We start from the raw sequence: 14,970 nt of genomic DNA on the forward strand, positions 1-14,970 counted from the left end.
TTCAGAATACAAATACAACAGCAAACGTTATATGTATTTGATATGTTATTACAAAAAACTCATTTGTTTTTTACCTTTTTGACGCATATAGGATTGCTGGTGCAGGGGCACACAAGTTAAAATGACTTATAAAATAAAAACTGAAAACTGAATCTTAATTTATTTGACAATTAAAACTGTATTATATTCTCATATTCTGATCTACTGGCATTTCTACCAAACAAGAGGGATTGAAAGGCCCAAAGTCGCTCACCTGAGCTACAAAGGAACTGACCATTTTCTAGAAAGCCAAAGATATCATTAAAACAAATATTTTGACCAAGTTTCATGAAGATTGAACTATAAATGTGACTTTTAGAGTATTGACGAGGTTTTACTATAGCCATTTAAGGAGAAATGCCCCGCCCCCTGGTGGCCATGCTTTTCATAAGACTGTCACCAATTTCAAACTAATCAGATATTCTGACCAAGTTCAATAAAGAGTGGATTATAAATGTGACTTTTAGAGTGCTAACAAGGTTTTACTATAGCCATATAAGCAATAATACCCCAAAGTTCAATAAAGACTCGACTATAGAGGAGACTTTTAGAGTGTTAACAAGGTTTTACTATAGCCAAATGAGGAAAATTGACCCACCCCCTAACGGCAATTTTAAAAAAATAAACCGGAATCATTTTCAAACTCATCCGAGATATCATTAAAACAATTGTTCTGACCAAGTTTCATGAAGATTGGACAAAAAAAGTGATTTCTAATGGGTTTACATGATTTTACTACAGTCACATCAGGAAAAATGCTCTGCCCCCTGGAGGCAATGTTTTATCAACAAAACAAAACCATTTTATAACTCATCCAAGATATCATTTTGACAAATATTCTGAAGTTTTATGAAGATAGGATATAAATTTGGCCTCTAGAGCATTAACATGGTTTTAATATAGCCATACAAGGAAAAATGCCCCGCAATCTAGAGGCCATGTTTTTAACCAACCTAAACCATTTTTTAACTCTTCCAAGATATCATTAGGAAAAATATTGTGACCAAGTTTCATGAAGATTGGACAATAAATGTGGCCTCTAGAGTGTTAACAAGGATTTACTATAGCCACGAAAGGAAAAATGCCCCACTCCCTGGTGGCCATGTTTTTCAACCAACCGGACCTATTTTCGAACTCGTCCAAGATATCATTGGGACAAATCTTCTGACCAAGTTTTGCACAGGTTGTACTATTTTTCTACTTACATGTCACAGTGTGTCTCATGCAGCTGTTTCCACAGGGTCATGATCTTCTGACAGGTACTCAGGGCCACCTCGGGGCCATACAGAACCTCCTCTATCTTAGACTTGGTGAACTGCAGACTGCAAACAACAACAACTCCATATCAGCCTCACTCTGGGAAAATGGGGCTTAATGCAAGTGTGTAAAGTGTTGTCCCATATTAGCCAGTGCAGTCAGAAAAGGATTTTCAAGGACGACGCTTTACCCCATAACTGGATTTTCACTAAAACACATCCTCAATGTTTCACTTGGTGAACTGCAGACTGAAAGCATCTACAACTTAATTAAAATATCCAGAACACAGGGATATGCAGGATTTAAATGTGGGAGGGGAGGAGTCAAATTAAGAAATGATCATCGCTCTGGAAAAATCAGGCTTAATGCATGTGCGTAAAGTTTTGACCCAACTTAGCCAGTGCAGTGTCCACAGACTGATCAGAGACGTCAGTTTCGGCTTTTCTAGAATTTTCATTTTCAAAAATCCATTAAAAACAAAAATCCAGTCTTGATGGACAGAGTTACCCCTGATTATCTGGTGCGGACTGCACAGGCTAATCTGAGACGACACTTTACACAAGTGCATTCAGTCTAGTTTTTGTAAAGTGCAGCTAAAATTTAAACATAAGTTCTTTAAAGCTACCCCCAGCATACCTGATGTTATCTGGGTACTCGTCAAGGCAGCGTTGACAAGGTCCATGGCATCTTGGTGCTGATTCTGGGCTGTAAGTAACAGCACCAGAAGGTGTAGGGAGTGAACGTGGTCTGCGTTGTACTTCAGGGCCAGCTTTGTGTACTTCACCGCATCCTCTATCTGTAACAACGTACAAAAAATTGAGCTGCCTACTGGGGAAAAAGAGCTAAATGTTTTTGGGTAAAGTTTTGTCCTTGATTAGCCTGTGAAGTCCGCACAGGGTCATCAGGGACGATACTTTTTGCTTTTGCCCTGTTTTTCGTTTAAAGGAAGTCTCTGAAAAGTAAAAATTTTATTTAGACAAAAAATGTTGTTCTTGATTACCCACTGGAAATTGTTCAGGCTAATCTGGGATGGCACTTTATGCACATGAATTAAGCCAAGTATTCGTAGAGCGTGGCTTAAATTATACTTCATTTTTTTCAACATTAAATGACATTTTTCATTACCTCTTATTTGGACAATGTATTTAAAAAGAATAGGTTAGTGAGTTTGAGATGACAGTCAATGAATTATGTGGTTTACTGCATTATCTGTCTGTGAAAACACCAACATCTATGGCACATTGCAACAATCATTTTTTAGTGTGAATCTTTAATCTCAATAATGCATGATTTGGTTAATTTGGGAGAATATTAGTAAAAATGTTGCACTTAAACCTTAGCGTAGCCTACATACATTGTATGACATTTTAGATCTACAACACAAACAGTAAAATGCATTTCTCCCGCATCTAAATTCACAAGACATTTGTGGGGGTTTTATAGCCTAACTATTGCTATTTATTCTCAAGTAAAAGACAGGACAGGATGAAAAAGGAATAGACCTAACAACAATAATACTGGTTAAGTGTACATGTATTTTGTATCCGTAACTTTTTATAAAAAAAGGTAACAAAAAATATGGTACTACCCACATAAATATTTCTCTCATTCTAAAAGCTTTACATTTTATTCTCTGAACATTGTGTACGCGCTACTTTTACCTCAACCTTCAAAAATTCAAGAAGTATATTTTAAGGCCTTAATTGACAAATAACATAATGTATAACATTATGGAATATTAACCATTTTATCTATGGTCTAATTATTGCTTTTTAAATAAATGACATTCGTCAAGTATTTGAATGTTAAATGTATTTTGATACAAGAACACCAATAGTTATATTTTGCTTTCAACTTAAATGTTTTTTATGACAACAATTAAAAAAATAATAATTGATGATGAATACGACAAGATTGCACATAAAAGGGCACATACAAATCTACTGAAACAAGCACCAGGATGTGTGCCAGTCCAAGCAAATGTAGATCTCTAGATATCTTGTTGAAATGAGTATCATGAAACAAGCCACTGTGACCTTGACCTTTGAAATGTTGACCCCAAAAATTATGTGTAATGCTTTAATCGCAATTTATCAGCATATCAATTCTGATTATTATTGGTTAAAATGTTCTTTTGTTATTGTGCCAAAAGAAATTTCATGTTTAAAGCTTTGGCAACGATTATCTCTGACCTGTCGACCTTAAAATCAATAGCTGTTTTTTTCTGCTAAATTACCAGAACACCCATTTCTATACATGGTGCAGATAAGAAATGGTCTATTGACAGACCAACTATCTGACTGACCATCAAACCACTGATAGAAAGATCAACAAGTGCAAAGCAATACACCCCCACTTCTTTTAGGTGGGGTGTGGACATAAAAAAAATCAACAAAAGAGCCCCATTCTGGGAAAACTGGGCTTAATGCATGTGAGTTAAGTGTTGTTCAAGATTAGCCTGTGCAGTCTGCACAGGCTTATCTGGAATGACACTTTCCATATTTACGGTATTTTGGTTTAAAGGATGTCTCTTCTTTTCAAAATAAACTTAAGACGGAAAGTGTTGTCCAAAGTAAGCCTGTGCTGACTGCACCGGCTAATCTGGGACGACACTTTACACACATGCATTAATCCCAGTTTCCCAGACCATGCCTCAAAAGTCTAACAAACCTGTCTCAGAACAGCCATCTGAAGGGCAAGATGAAACAGAGACAAGACGTCTAACAAACCTGTCTCAGAACAGCCATCTGAAGGGCAAGATGAAACAGAGACAAGAAGTCTAACAAACCTGTCTCAGAACAGCCATCTGAAGGGCAAGATGAAACAGGGACAGGTAGTCATTTGGATCCAGAATATGAGCCCTGAAATTGACAAACACTTGCACTTCAGCCTCGCTCTGCAGTCTGCACAGGCTAATCTAGGACAACATTTACAATATAAACTGAATGTTTGCTAACAAGTGACATCTTTTAAACACTAAATTCCATACAATCGGAAAGTGTTGTCCCTGACAAACCGAAACAAGAGATGTGTTTGTCAGAAACACAATGCCCCCTAATGCGCCGCTATTTTTTTTTACCTTTGACCTTGTGAAGGATGACCTTGACCTTTCACCACTCAAAATGTGCAGCTTCATGAGATACACATGCATGCCAAATATCAAGTTGCTATGTTCAATATTTCAAAAGTTATTGCAAAACTTTACTATATTAAAGTTTTAATTCTTTTTACCTTTGGTCTTGAAGGATGACCTTGACCTTTCACCACTCAAAATGTGCAGCTCCATGAGATACACATGCATGCCAAATATCAAGTTGCTATGATCAATATTTCAAAAGTTATTGCACAACTTTACTGTAAGGTTAAAGTTTTGGGACAGAATGACAGACAGAAAGACAGACAGACAGACAGACAAGCCAAAAACAATATATCCCCGATCATTCAATCCGGGGGCATAAAAAGGTAATATTCAACTAAATAAAATATGTTATCTTTCAAAGATTGAAAATAAGAAGCCTTAAATAAAGTAAAACTGCAAACTGCCTTTTGATTGCAACTTGTTTAAAAGCAACACAGCTATGTTATTTAGAAATGGACAAACACTTAATTTTCAAAGTCCCTCAGAGCCTTATAACGCAAACACTCAGTTTTCAAAGGCATCAATGGCTTATAATGCAAATTCTTACTTTTCAGAGGCCTTCAGTGCTTTATTATGTAAAACTCACTTTTCAAGGGCCCCCAGTGCCTTAATATGCTAACACTCATTTTTCAATTCTTTCTTTTCAAAGGTTATCAGTGCCTTAATATTCAAATTCTTACTTTTCAAAGGTCATCAGTGCCTTAGTATTTAATTTTTACTTTTCAAAGGCCTTTATTACAAAAACACATTTCAAAGGCAATTGGAAAATACTCACTTTTGAAAGGACGTCAGTGACTTATAATGCAAACAATCACTTTAACGCAGCCTTCAATGTTTATTACAAAAACAAACTTACTTGTTAAGGCCTTCAGTGCCTTAAAATGCAACCAAATGCTTTTGAATGCAAACACTAACTGTTCAAAGGCCCCCAAAGCCTTATCATGCAAATACCTTTCAAAAGCCTTTAGTGACTTACAATGCACACATTAACTTTTCAAGGACTTATGTACCTCATAATTCAAACACTATCTTTGTAAAGCCTTAGTATCTTATAATACAAACACTTACTTTTCAAAGGACTTTAGTGCCTTATAATGCTTAACATTAACTTTGTGAAGGACTTAAGTGCCTTATAATGCACACACTAACTGTTCAATTCTTCAGTGCCTTATAATGCAAATACATTCAAGAAATTCTCTTCTTAACAAAAATCAAGTCTAGGTGGAAAGAGTTGTCCCTGATTAGCCTGTTTTGACTGCACAGGCTAATCTGGGACTACACTTTTTGCACATGCATTAAGCCCCATTTTCCCACTGCAAGGTTAATTTACTTTTCGAAGGCCTTCAGTGCCTTGTTATGCAGGTAGTGCCGGTCAGCCTTCAGTTTCATCTCCGACGCCTTCAGACTGTACCCCACGCCCAGGGCTATGTAGGCGCGGGATGCCATCGGGTGACCGTCACCGGCCTCTAGAGCGACCTTGGACAGGGTTATGCCTTGATCATACTGTAGGGAGAAAAATGCAGTTTATTGAGACTTTTTCACAGTTTGGTCAAATGATGATTTTGAAAATAACTGTTGAAGAGTAAAACAAGAGCTGTCACCATTGGATGACATATGCCTCCGAAAAACGCTTTTTCGAAGCCAAAATGCAGATTTCGAAACCTAAACGCAAACCCTAAGTTCAAGGTCAAGGTCAAAGGGGTCAAAATTTGTGTGCGTATGAAATGGCCTTGTCCATATACATATGCATACCAAATATGAAGGTTACATCTGAAGCGACATAGAAGTTACAAGCATTTTTCGAAACCTAAACGCAAAGTTCGACGGACAGACGGACGGAAATGCGATCACTATAAAAAGAATGAAAATGTATGTTGAAACAAGCGAAATAACATTCCTGGTTAAGAAAAATATGTACAATATTAGTTAATTAATTGATAATCATCATTGCAAATCAGAGAAATAATAACACTGTTTATTAGTAAGTATGACAAATGTGTAGTACTAACAACAGCTTTATTTGCTAATAAATGTGAAAGTCAATATGGCGCAGTGGTAGCGCTAGCTTTTACCTCTTGAGGTATAGGGCTTGAATCCCAGAAGTGTCAATATTTTTTATTTCACTTATTTTGTTGCTATTATAATTAGTTGTAAGATTCTTCACAACATAGATTTGTTAGACAACATATCTAGTGACTTTTTTTTTTTAAGGAAATCAGAAAATCTGTGAACAAGTCCCCGAAGTATTTTAACCATTAACATCTTTTGAATGCAAATTAGCACTTGTGGAATGATCGCTAACTTGACATTTGACTTTATAGGCAACCGCAGGAAGAAAACAATAAATGCATAAGCAATAACGCTAAAATGTAAGTTCTTAACAGGCTATAATGGCTTTTCATTACTTTTGAAGACTGCATTACCAATTGAACTAGGATAACATGCTTTATCGATGTGCCTAAGTGTCGTCATAAATAAGGTCGCAGTCCATACATTCCAATCATGGACCACACTTTCCTATTTAATGAAATTTTTGTTTGGAGGAAGTATTTTCTTTGTACATATCCAGTTTAGATGGAAAGTGGGGTCCATGATTAGCCTGATAACCTTGGACGACAGCTTACCCACATGCCCAGTTTTCACCTTATAACCTTGGATGACACCTTACCCACATGCCCAGTTTTCACCTTATAACCTTGGTTGACACCTTACCCACATGCCCAGTTTTCACCTAATAACCTTGGACAACACCTTACCACATGCCCAGTTTTCACCTAATAACCTTGGACGACACCTTACCCACATGCCCAGTTTTCACCTAATAACCTTGGACGACACCTTACCCACATGCCCAGTTTTCACCTAATAACCTTGGACGACACCTTACCCACTGACCAGTTTTCACCTAATAACCTTGGACGACACCTTACCCACATGCCCTGTTTTCACCTAATAACCTTGGATGACACCTTACCCACATGCCCAGTTTTCATCTAATAACCTTGGACGACACCTTACCCACATGCCCTGTTTTCACCTAATAACCTTGGATGACACCTTACCCACATGCCCAGTTTTCACCTAATAACCTTGGACGACACCTTACCCACATGCCCTGTTTTCACCTGATAACCTTGGACGACACCTTACCCACATGCCCAGTTTTCACCTAATAACCTTGGACGACACCTTACCCACATGCCCTGTTTTCACCTAATAACCTTGGATGACACCTTACCCACATGCCCAGTTTTCATCTAATAACCTTGGACGACACCTTACCCACATGCCCTGTTTTCACCTAATAACCTTGGATGACACCTTACCCACATGCCCAGTTTTCACCTAATAACCTTGGACGACACCTTACCCACATGCCCTGTTTTCACCTGATAACCTTGGACGACACCTTACCCACATGCCCAGTTTTCACCTAATAACCTTGGACGACACCTTACCCACATGCCCAGTTTTCACCTAATAACCTTGGATGACACCTTACCCACATGCCCAGTTTTCACCTAATAACCTTGGATGACACCTTACCCACATGCCCAGTTTTCACCTAATAACCTTGGATGACACCTTACCCACATGCCCTGTTTTCACCTGATAACCTTGGACGACACCTTACCCACATGCCCAGTTTCACCTAATAACCTTGGACGACACCTTACCCACATGCCCAGTTTTCACCTAATAACCTTGGACGACACCTTACCCCACATGCCCAGTTTTCACCTAATAACCTTGGACGACACCTTACCCACATGCCCAGTTTTCACCTAATAACCTTGGGTGACACCTTACCCACATGCCCAGTTTTCACCTAATAACCTTGGGTGACACCTTACCCACATGCCCAGTTTTCACCTAATAACCTTGGACGACACCTTACCCACATGCCCAGTTTTCACCTAATAACCTTGGGTGACACCTTACCCACATGCCCAGTTTTCACCTAATAACCTTGGACGACACCTTACCCACATGCCCTGTTTTCACCTAATAACCTTGGATGACACCTTACCCACATGCCCAGTTTTCACCTAATAACCTTGGGTGACACCTTACCCACATGCCCAGTTTTCACCTAATAACCTTGGACAACATCTTACCCACATGCCCAGTTTTCACCTAATAACCTTGGATGACACCTTACCCACATGCCCAGTTTTCACCTAATAACCTTGGATGACACCTTACCCACATGCCCAGTTTTCACCTAATAACCTTGGATGACACCTTACCCGCATGCCCAGTTTTCACCTAATAACCTTGGATGACACCTTACCCACATGCCCAGTTTTCACCTAATAACCTTGGACAACACCTTACCCACATGCCCAGTTTTCACCTAATAACCTTGGACAACACCTTACCCACATGCCCAGTTTTCACCTAATAACCTTGGACGACACCTTACCCACATGCCCTGTTTTCACCTAATAACCTTGGACGACACCTTACCCACATGCCCAGTTTTTCATCTAATAACCTTGGACAACACCTTACCCACATGCCCTGTTTTCACCTAATAACCTTGGATGACACCTTACCCACATGCCCAGTTTTTCACCTTATAACCTTGGATGACACCTTACCCACATGCCCTGTTTTCACCTAATAACCTTGGACAACACCTTACCCACATGCCCAGTTTTCACCTAATAACCTTGGACGACACCTTACCCACATGCCCAGTTTTCACCTAATAACCTTGGACAACACCTTACCCACATGCCCTGTTTTCACCTGATAACCTTGGACGACACCTTACCCACATGCCCAGTTTTCACCTGATAACCTTGGACGACACCTTACCCACATGCCCTGTTTTCACCTAATAACCTTGGATGACACCTTACCCACATGCCCTGTTTTCACCTAATAACCTTGGACGACACCTTACCCACATGCCCAGTTTTCACCTGATAACCTTGGACGACACCTTACCCACATGCCCTGTTTTCACCTGATAACCTTGGACGACACCTTACCCCACATGCCCAGTTTTCACCTAATAACCTTGGACGACACCTTACCAACATGCCCTGTTTTCACCTAATAACCTTGGACAACACCTTACCCACATGCCCTGTTTTCACCTGATAACCTTGGACGACACCTTACCCACATGCCCAGTTTTCACCTGATAACCTTGGACGACACCTTACCCACATGCCCAGTTTTCACCTGATAACCTTGGACGACACCTTACCCACATGCCCAGTTTTCACCTGATAACCTTGGACGACACCTTACCCACATGCCCAGTTTTCACCTGATAACCTTGGACGACACCTTACCCACATGCCCAGTTTTCACCTGATAACCTTGGACGACACCTTACTTACATGCCCAGTTTTCACCTGATAACCTTGGACGACACCTTACTTACATGCCCAGTTTTCACCTGATAACCTTGGACGACACCTTACCCACATGCCCAGTTTTTACAGACTGAGGCTTATTTTTATATCAAAGTAACAATAGATCACTATCTCTGAATACGCAAAGGCTTTAAAGATACTGTAATAATGATTTGATTAATTGACATGGTAATTAAACTAATGACACTTTAACTAGTAAATCATGGATTAAGTTGATATAAATATATATGAGCCTTGCTCTGTGAAAAGGGTGTTTAATGCATGTGTGTAGTGTTTGTCCCAGATTAGCCTGTGCAGTTTGCACAGGCTTTTCAGGGATGACACTTTCCATCTAAACTTAATTTTTGCTAAGAAGAGACTTTAAAAGAAAAATATCATAAAAGCAAAGTGTCACTTAAAGCAAATGCATTTAATCCCCTTTTCACAGAGCACAGCCCATATGTTGATATTTCAATAGTGGCTACTAGACCATGTCTGATAAGGTGGACACCGAATCTACTACGCATGCACAACCTTTTATATGCACAGGTTACCTAGCAAACACGTTTAAAGCATATGTCAACAGATGAACTCCGCACTGGGATGAGTGCATATGTGTAAAGTGTTTTCCCAGATTAGCCTGTGCAGTCTATACAGGCTTATGGGAGACGAAACTTTCTGTCAAAACAGAATTCGCTAACAATAGACTTCCTTTTAAATGAAAAATACAATAAAGGAGAAAGTGTCGTCCCAGATTAGCCTGTGCAGGCTACACAGGCTAATCTGGGATGACACTACGCACACCATTAAGCTGTTTTCCCACAGCAAGGCTCAAATTATTGTGTGCGTTACCTTGCGAACATGTTCATAGCATAATTTGACTGCCTGTAAGATGGGGGTGACCAGGCCGGGGCTTCAGTCGGTGACACTCTGTCAACACCTGCAGACTCTTTTCATACTGAAATCACAAACACAAACATTAATTGCTATTTTCTGAGAAAACTGGGCTTAATGCATGTGCGAAGTGTCATCCCAGATTAGCCTGTGCAGTTTGCACAGGCTAATCAGGGATGACAATTTCCGCCTAACCTTGATTTTCTGTATGGAGGGACTTCCTTGAAACTAAAAATACCATAAAAGCGGAAAGTGTTGTCCCTGATAAGCCTGTGCAGACTGCACAGGCTAATCTGGCACGACACTTTACGCACATGCATTTTGCCCAATTTTCTCAGAATAAGACACATATGTTGAATATATAACAATCTTGCCCCTCCATGGGGCATTTTTTTTATTTAAATGTTACATGTATTAGGTAATTTTCTCCGCTGGAATTTGTTTTATAACAAATGAATTTGCATACTTTATTTAAATATATGTATTTAAGTTGTCATGTGACTTCAGTCACGAAACAAAAAAGCTGTTCATCAATATCACATCTGGTAAAAATTTCTCAATATAAACAGTCAATATGATATAATTAACATTTTCTCAGTATCTATCTTTCCCAAGTAATTCAAAGCACAAAAAATTCACCTGTCTATCACAAATCAAGGCATTTGCAAACTGCTGCCATATGTGGTACTCTTCAAACGAAAACTTCATCGCTCTCTCCCAATGTCTGAAAAAACACAGCCATGTTTGTATTATAATGATAGAATACAGGTATGAGTAGTCTGTCTATAATTTTCTTTTCTTTTCTAATTTCACAATTACTTCTTGCAATACAATATCAAAGCTCCTTTTCTCTTCTGGCTGAATTTAAAGCAGATAAGAAAACGTAACTCTGTATAATATAGTACAGTACAAGAAGTAGGAGAGTTATCTCTATAAAAATGCAGGGCTGTAAACAATCTAAGGTATGAGCTTTGCTCTGGGAGACCAGGGCTTCATGAATGTGCATAAAGTGACATCCCAGATAACTGCAAAGGCTAATCAGGGACAACACTTTCCGCTTCTAACCAAAATCAGATTTCTAGCTGGCTCATAGTCAAATTCTGTGGCAATATTACAGTGAGAGATATATACCTTTTACTCAGAAGATTAAAACAATCCTGATTTTTAAGAAGTATTTGCCACAATTGAGAAAAGCATCTTATGAAGACATGTTAGGCTGACATACACTCTAACTTTGAGCTCCTGACATACACTCTAACTTTGAGCTCCTGACATACACTCTAACTTTGAGCTCCTGACATACACTCTAACTTTGAGCTCTGTTGCTCAAAAAGGTATCAAGTAATTGATGTTAACCATGGTTAATTTTCTAAAGCACACATATTTGATAATCTTTGGTGAATATAACACTGATTATATTTGCTGTATTAAACAGTCCTGCAAAATTTGGCTATCACATCAAGTTCACGCCAGTTGAATAGAAATTAGGCCCCATTTTGTTATCATGGTATATTAACTCCAGGTTGAAATGAGCCTCGCTATGGAAATACGGGATTTATTGCATAAATGTTGTTAAGTGTCATCCTCAATAACCCTGTGCGTCCTTCACAGCCTAAATTAGTGATGAACTTTCCACTTTAAAGAAAGATTCTCAGTGAAGATCAAGTTTAGGTGTTGTGCCTGCACAGGACTGAACATGCTTACATGGGACAACACTAAACGCACATGCATAACAAACAATTTTGTCAAAGTGAAACTTTTCAACAACTTGGTCCTGAATAGTTCTATAGGCAAAAAGGATGGACATACGTCAGCCAGTTTTGTGGAAGTGTGCCTTCTTCACGAGTGTGATGGCGAGCAGATCAAATACAGCAGAGGCATTTTGGAACGTGTGTTTGCGACTCTCGTAATGCTCAACGGTACGATTCAAGATGGCCTCTCGTGTTGCCTGAAAAGTAAACAACATTATGAGCAGCGTTTTAGGAAAACTGGGCTTAATGCATGTTTTAACATATAAGTATCCTAAATTAATCTTCAATTATCTACATACAATAACCAATAAGTGTCCTATGTACAATAAGTCTCCTACTTGCATTAATCTACAGAAATCATATATACAATAAACTACAAATGTTGTATGAACATTAACCTATAAAAATCCTATGTATAAATACCTACACAAATCCAGCTTACAATAACTTACAAGTATCCTATGTACATCAACCTAGATGAATCCTAAATACTGTACCTATAAATCTCCTTTGAACATAGACCTTCAAGTCTCTTCCATAGAGTACCGTAATTACTCTTAGGTTTTCGGACACTAAAAAATAATAAATGTGTTTGTCCGAAAACTTAGATAGGAAAAATATTTAAAAAATACAGATTTCTTTATTGTGAAAATTTAGATACAAAAATTAAATGTCTAAAAATGATAATTATATTGTAATGAAAGCAATCAATCAATGCACAATAGTGTTTTCTACTTTAAAACAAAAACATTTTCACAGCTTTGCTTTCTCTTGAGTGAACCGCTACAGAACAAAAAAGTAAAAACATTCAATATTTGCATCCTGAATAGGAAGATATCCTTTTAAATGCTGTTGGGTGAAGCAATTGTTTTCTCCCGGTATACACGGTTATTTACTTAATTACAAAATGATATGATCCATTGCCGTCAGGCATGCGTCTCCCAGGTTTTATGACCTTAATTCGTTTGCAAAACCCCATGTCACAAGATAAGCAAATACAGTGTCAAAATCTGGTAAAACAGCTCTGTAAAATATATTGTCCGGATATTTAGAGTCATTAATGATATACGAAAAAGCGCATGTCCGAAAATTAAAGAGTCGCAAAAATAATTATTTTGGCTAAAAAAGGGAGTGTCACAAAACTTACAGTGTTAGAAAACTTGGAGTTATTACGGTAACCTCTAATTATCTTAATTACAAACAACAGTGAACTACTCACCACTGCCTCTGCTATCAGCAACAACAGCAGTGTCTCCTCTGTCTGGCTGTGTGGAGTGAACACCCTATAATGACAGTGTATTAAGAAGCATTTAACCCTTTCCCCATCAGAAGCCAAAGTGAAAATCTTTTGCAACCAGCCTTAAATCTGAGTAATTCGCAGTCTGTTCAGGTTTTATGCTGTTTGCAGCTCATCAGTATCTTTAGGTTGGAAAAAAGCTTTTAAACTTGATTTCTAGCAATTTAAATTTAATAGATTTTCAAAGGAACTATAAAACGCATCAAAGAGCGTTTATAAGGCGAAAAGGTTAAATGAAATATAAATGGTTATAAAATACCTTTTCACAAATGGGTTGTGAAAACTTTGACCATAATGGGTTTTAAAACACTTCGTGAGTATAACAAACAATTTTATTTACCAAACATTGCACTGACATTTCAGAGAAGAGTTAGTTGATATATAAGAATTGATATGTATTATGAAATTAACTATGTAACCTTTGGCATGGCCAGTTTTTACCCCCAAGAAGCACATTTGAGAAAAATGGGGCAGAAGATTAATATACCATTTGTGTACCAAATATTCCACCAATGCACCTTGTCATTTCAGGAAGTGACTGCTAATAGTGTACATAAATAATAATGCTAATACAGCATGTACTACTTGAAAAAGGCATCACTTGTAATTTTTTTAACTTTAAACGATAAAAATTGCACATGCAAAAGTTATCTCATACTGAATGAATAATGACTGCAGGATTGAATGTAACAGGTTTTTAAAAGTGAAAGAGAATGCCTGCAGAAAAACTTGTGTCTATGGGAAAACAGCCAGACAGATGTCCATGACAAAACCAGCATAGCCCATTCACTTTGTACCGGGGGTATAATATAAGATTTAACCAACACTCAGGAAAATGGGGCTAAGTGCATGTGGGTAAAGTGTTACAAAGATGAGCTTGTGCATTTTCCACAGGGGAAATAAAAGGGGACAACTCTTCCACCTTAACAGGATTTTCACTAAGAACAGACTTCTTTTTAAACCAAATATCATAAAAAAACATGACATGTGTCCCTAATTAGCCCCGTGAAAAATGCACAGGATAATCTTGGATGACATTAACACTTTGCATGCTGGGAAATTTGTCATCTGCCTAAAATGTTGTCTGCTGAATTTCTAAAATCATCATTTCTTCATTTTTTTAAAGAATACTTCAGAATAGCAAAACGGTTTGGATCCTGATGAGACGCCACGATCTGTGGCATCTCATCTGGATCCAAACTGTTTGCAAAGGCCTTCAAC

General features: G+C 38.2%; 1 protein-coding gene across 1 annotated transcript in view; it reads right to left on the bottom strand.

Moving 5' to 3' along the window:
• LOC127873216 (tetratricopeptide repeat protein 7B-like) overlaps nucleotides 1-14,970 on the bottom strand; it is a 57,730-nt gene that overhangs the window by 16,798 nt on the left and 25,962 nt on the right. The window contains 5 exon segments of the mRNA XM_052416978.1: nucleotides 1,245-1,361; nucleotides 1,933-1,954; nucleotides 1,957-2,092; nucleotides 4,085-4,157; nucleotides 5,766-5,938. Of these exon segments, the coding sequence (XP_052272938.1) occupies nucleotides 1,245-1,361; nucleotides 1,933-1,954; nucleotides 1,957-2,092; nucleotides 4,085-4,157; nucleotides 5,766-5,938 (521 nt within the window).

This window comes from Dreissena polymorpha, chromosome 3 (assembly GCF_020536995.1).
Source record: "Dreissena polymorpha isolate Duluth1 chromosome 3, UMN_Dpol_1.0, whole genome shotgun sequence".
Taxonomy (NCBI): Eukaryota; Metazoa; Mollusca; class Bivalvia; order Myida; family Dreissenidae; genus Dreissena; species Dreissena polymorpha.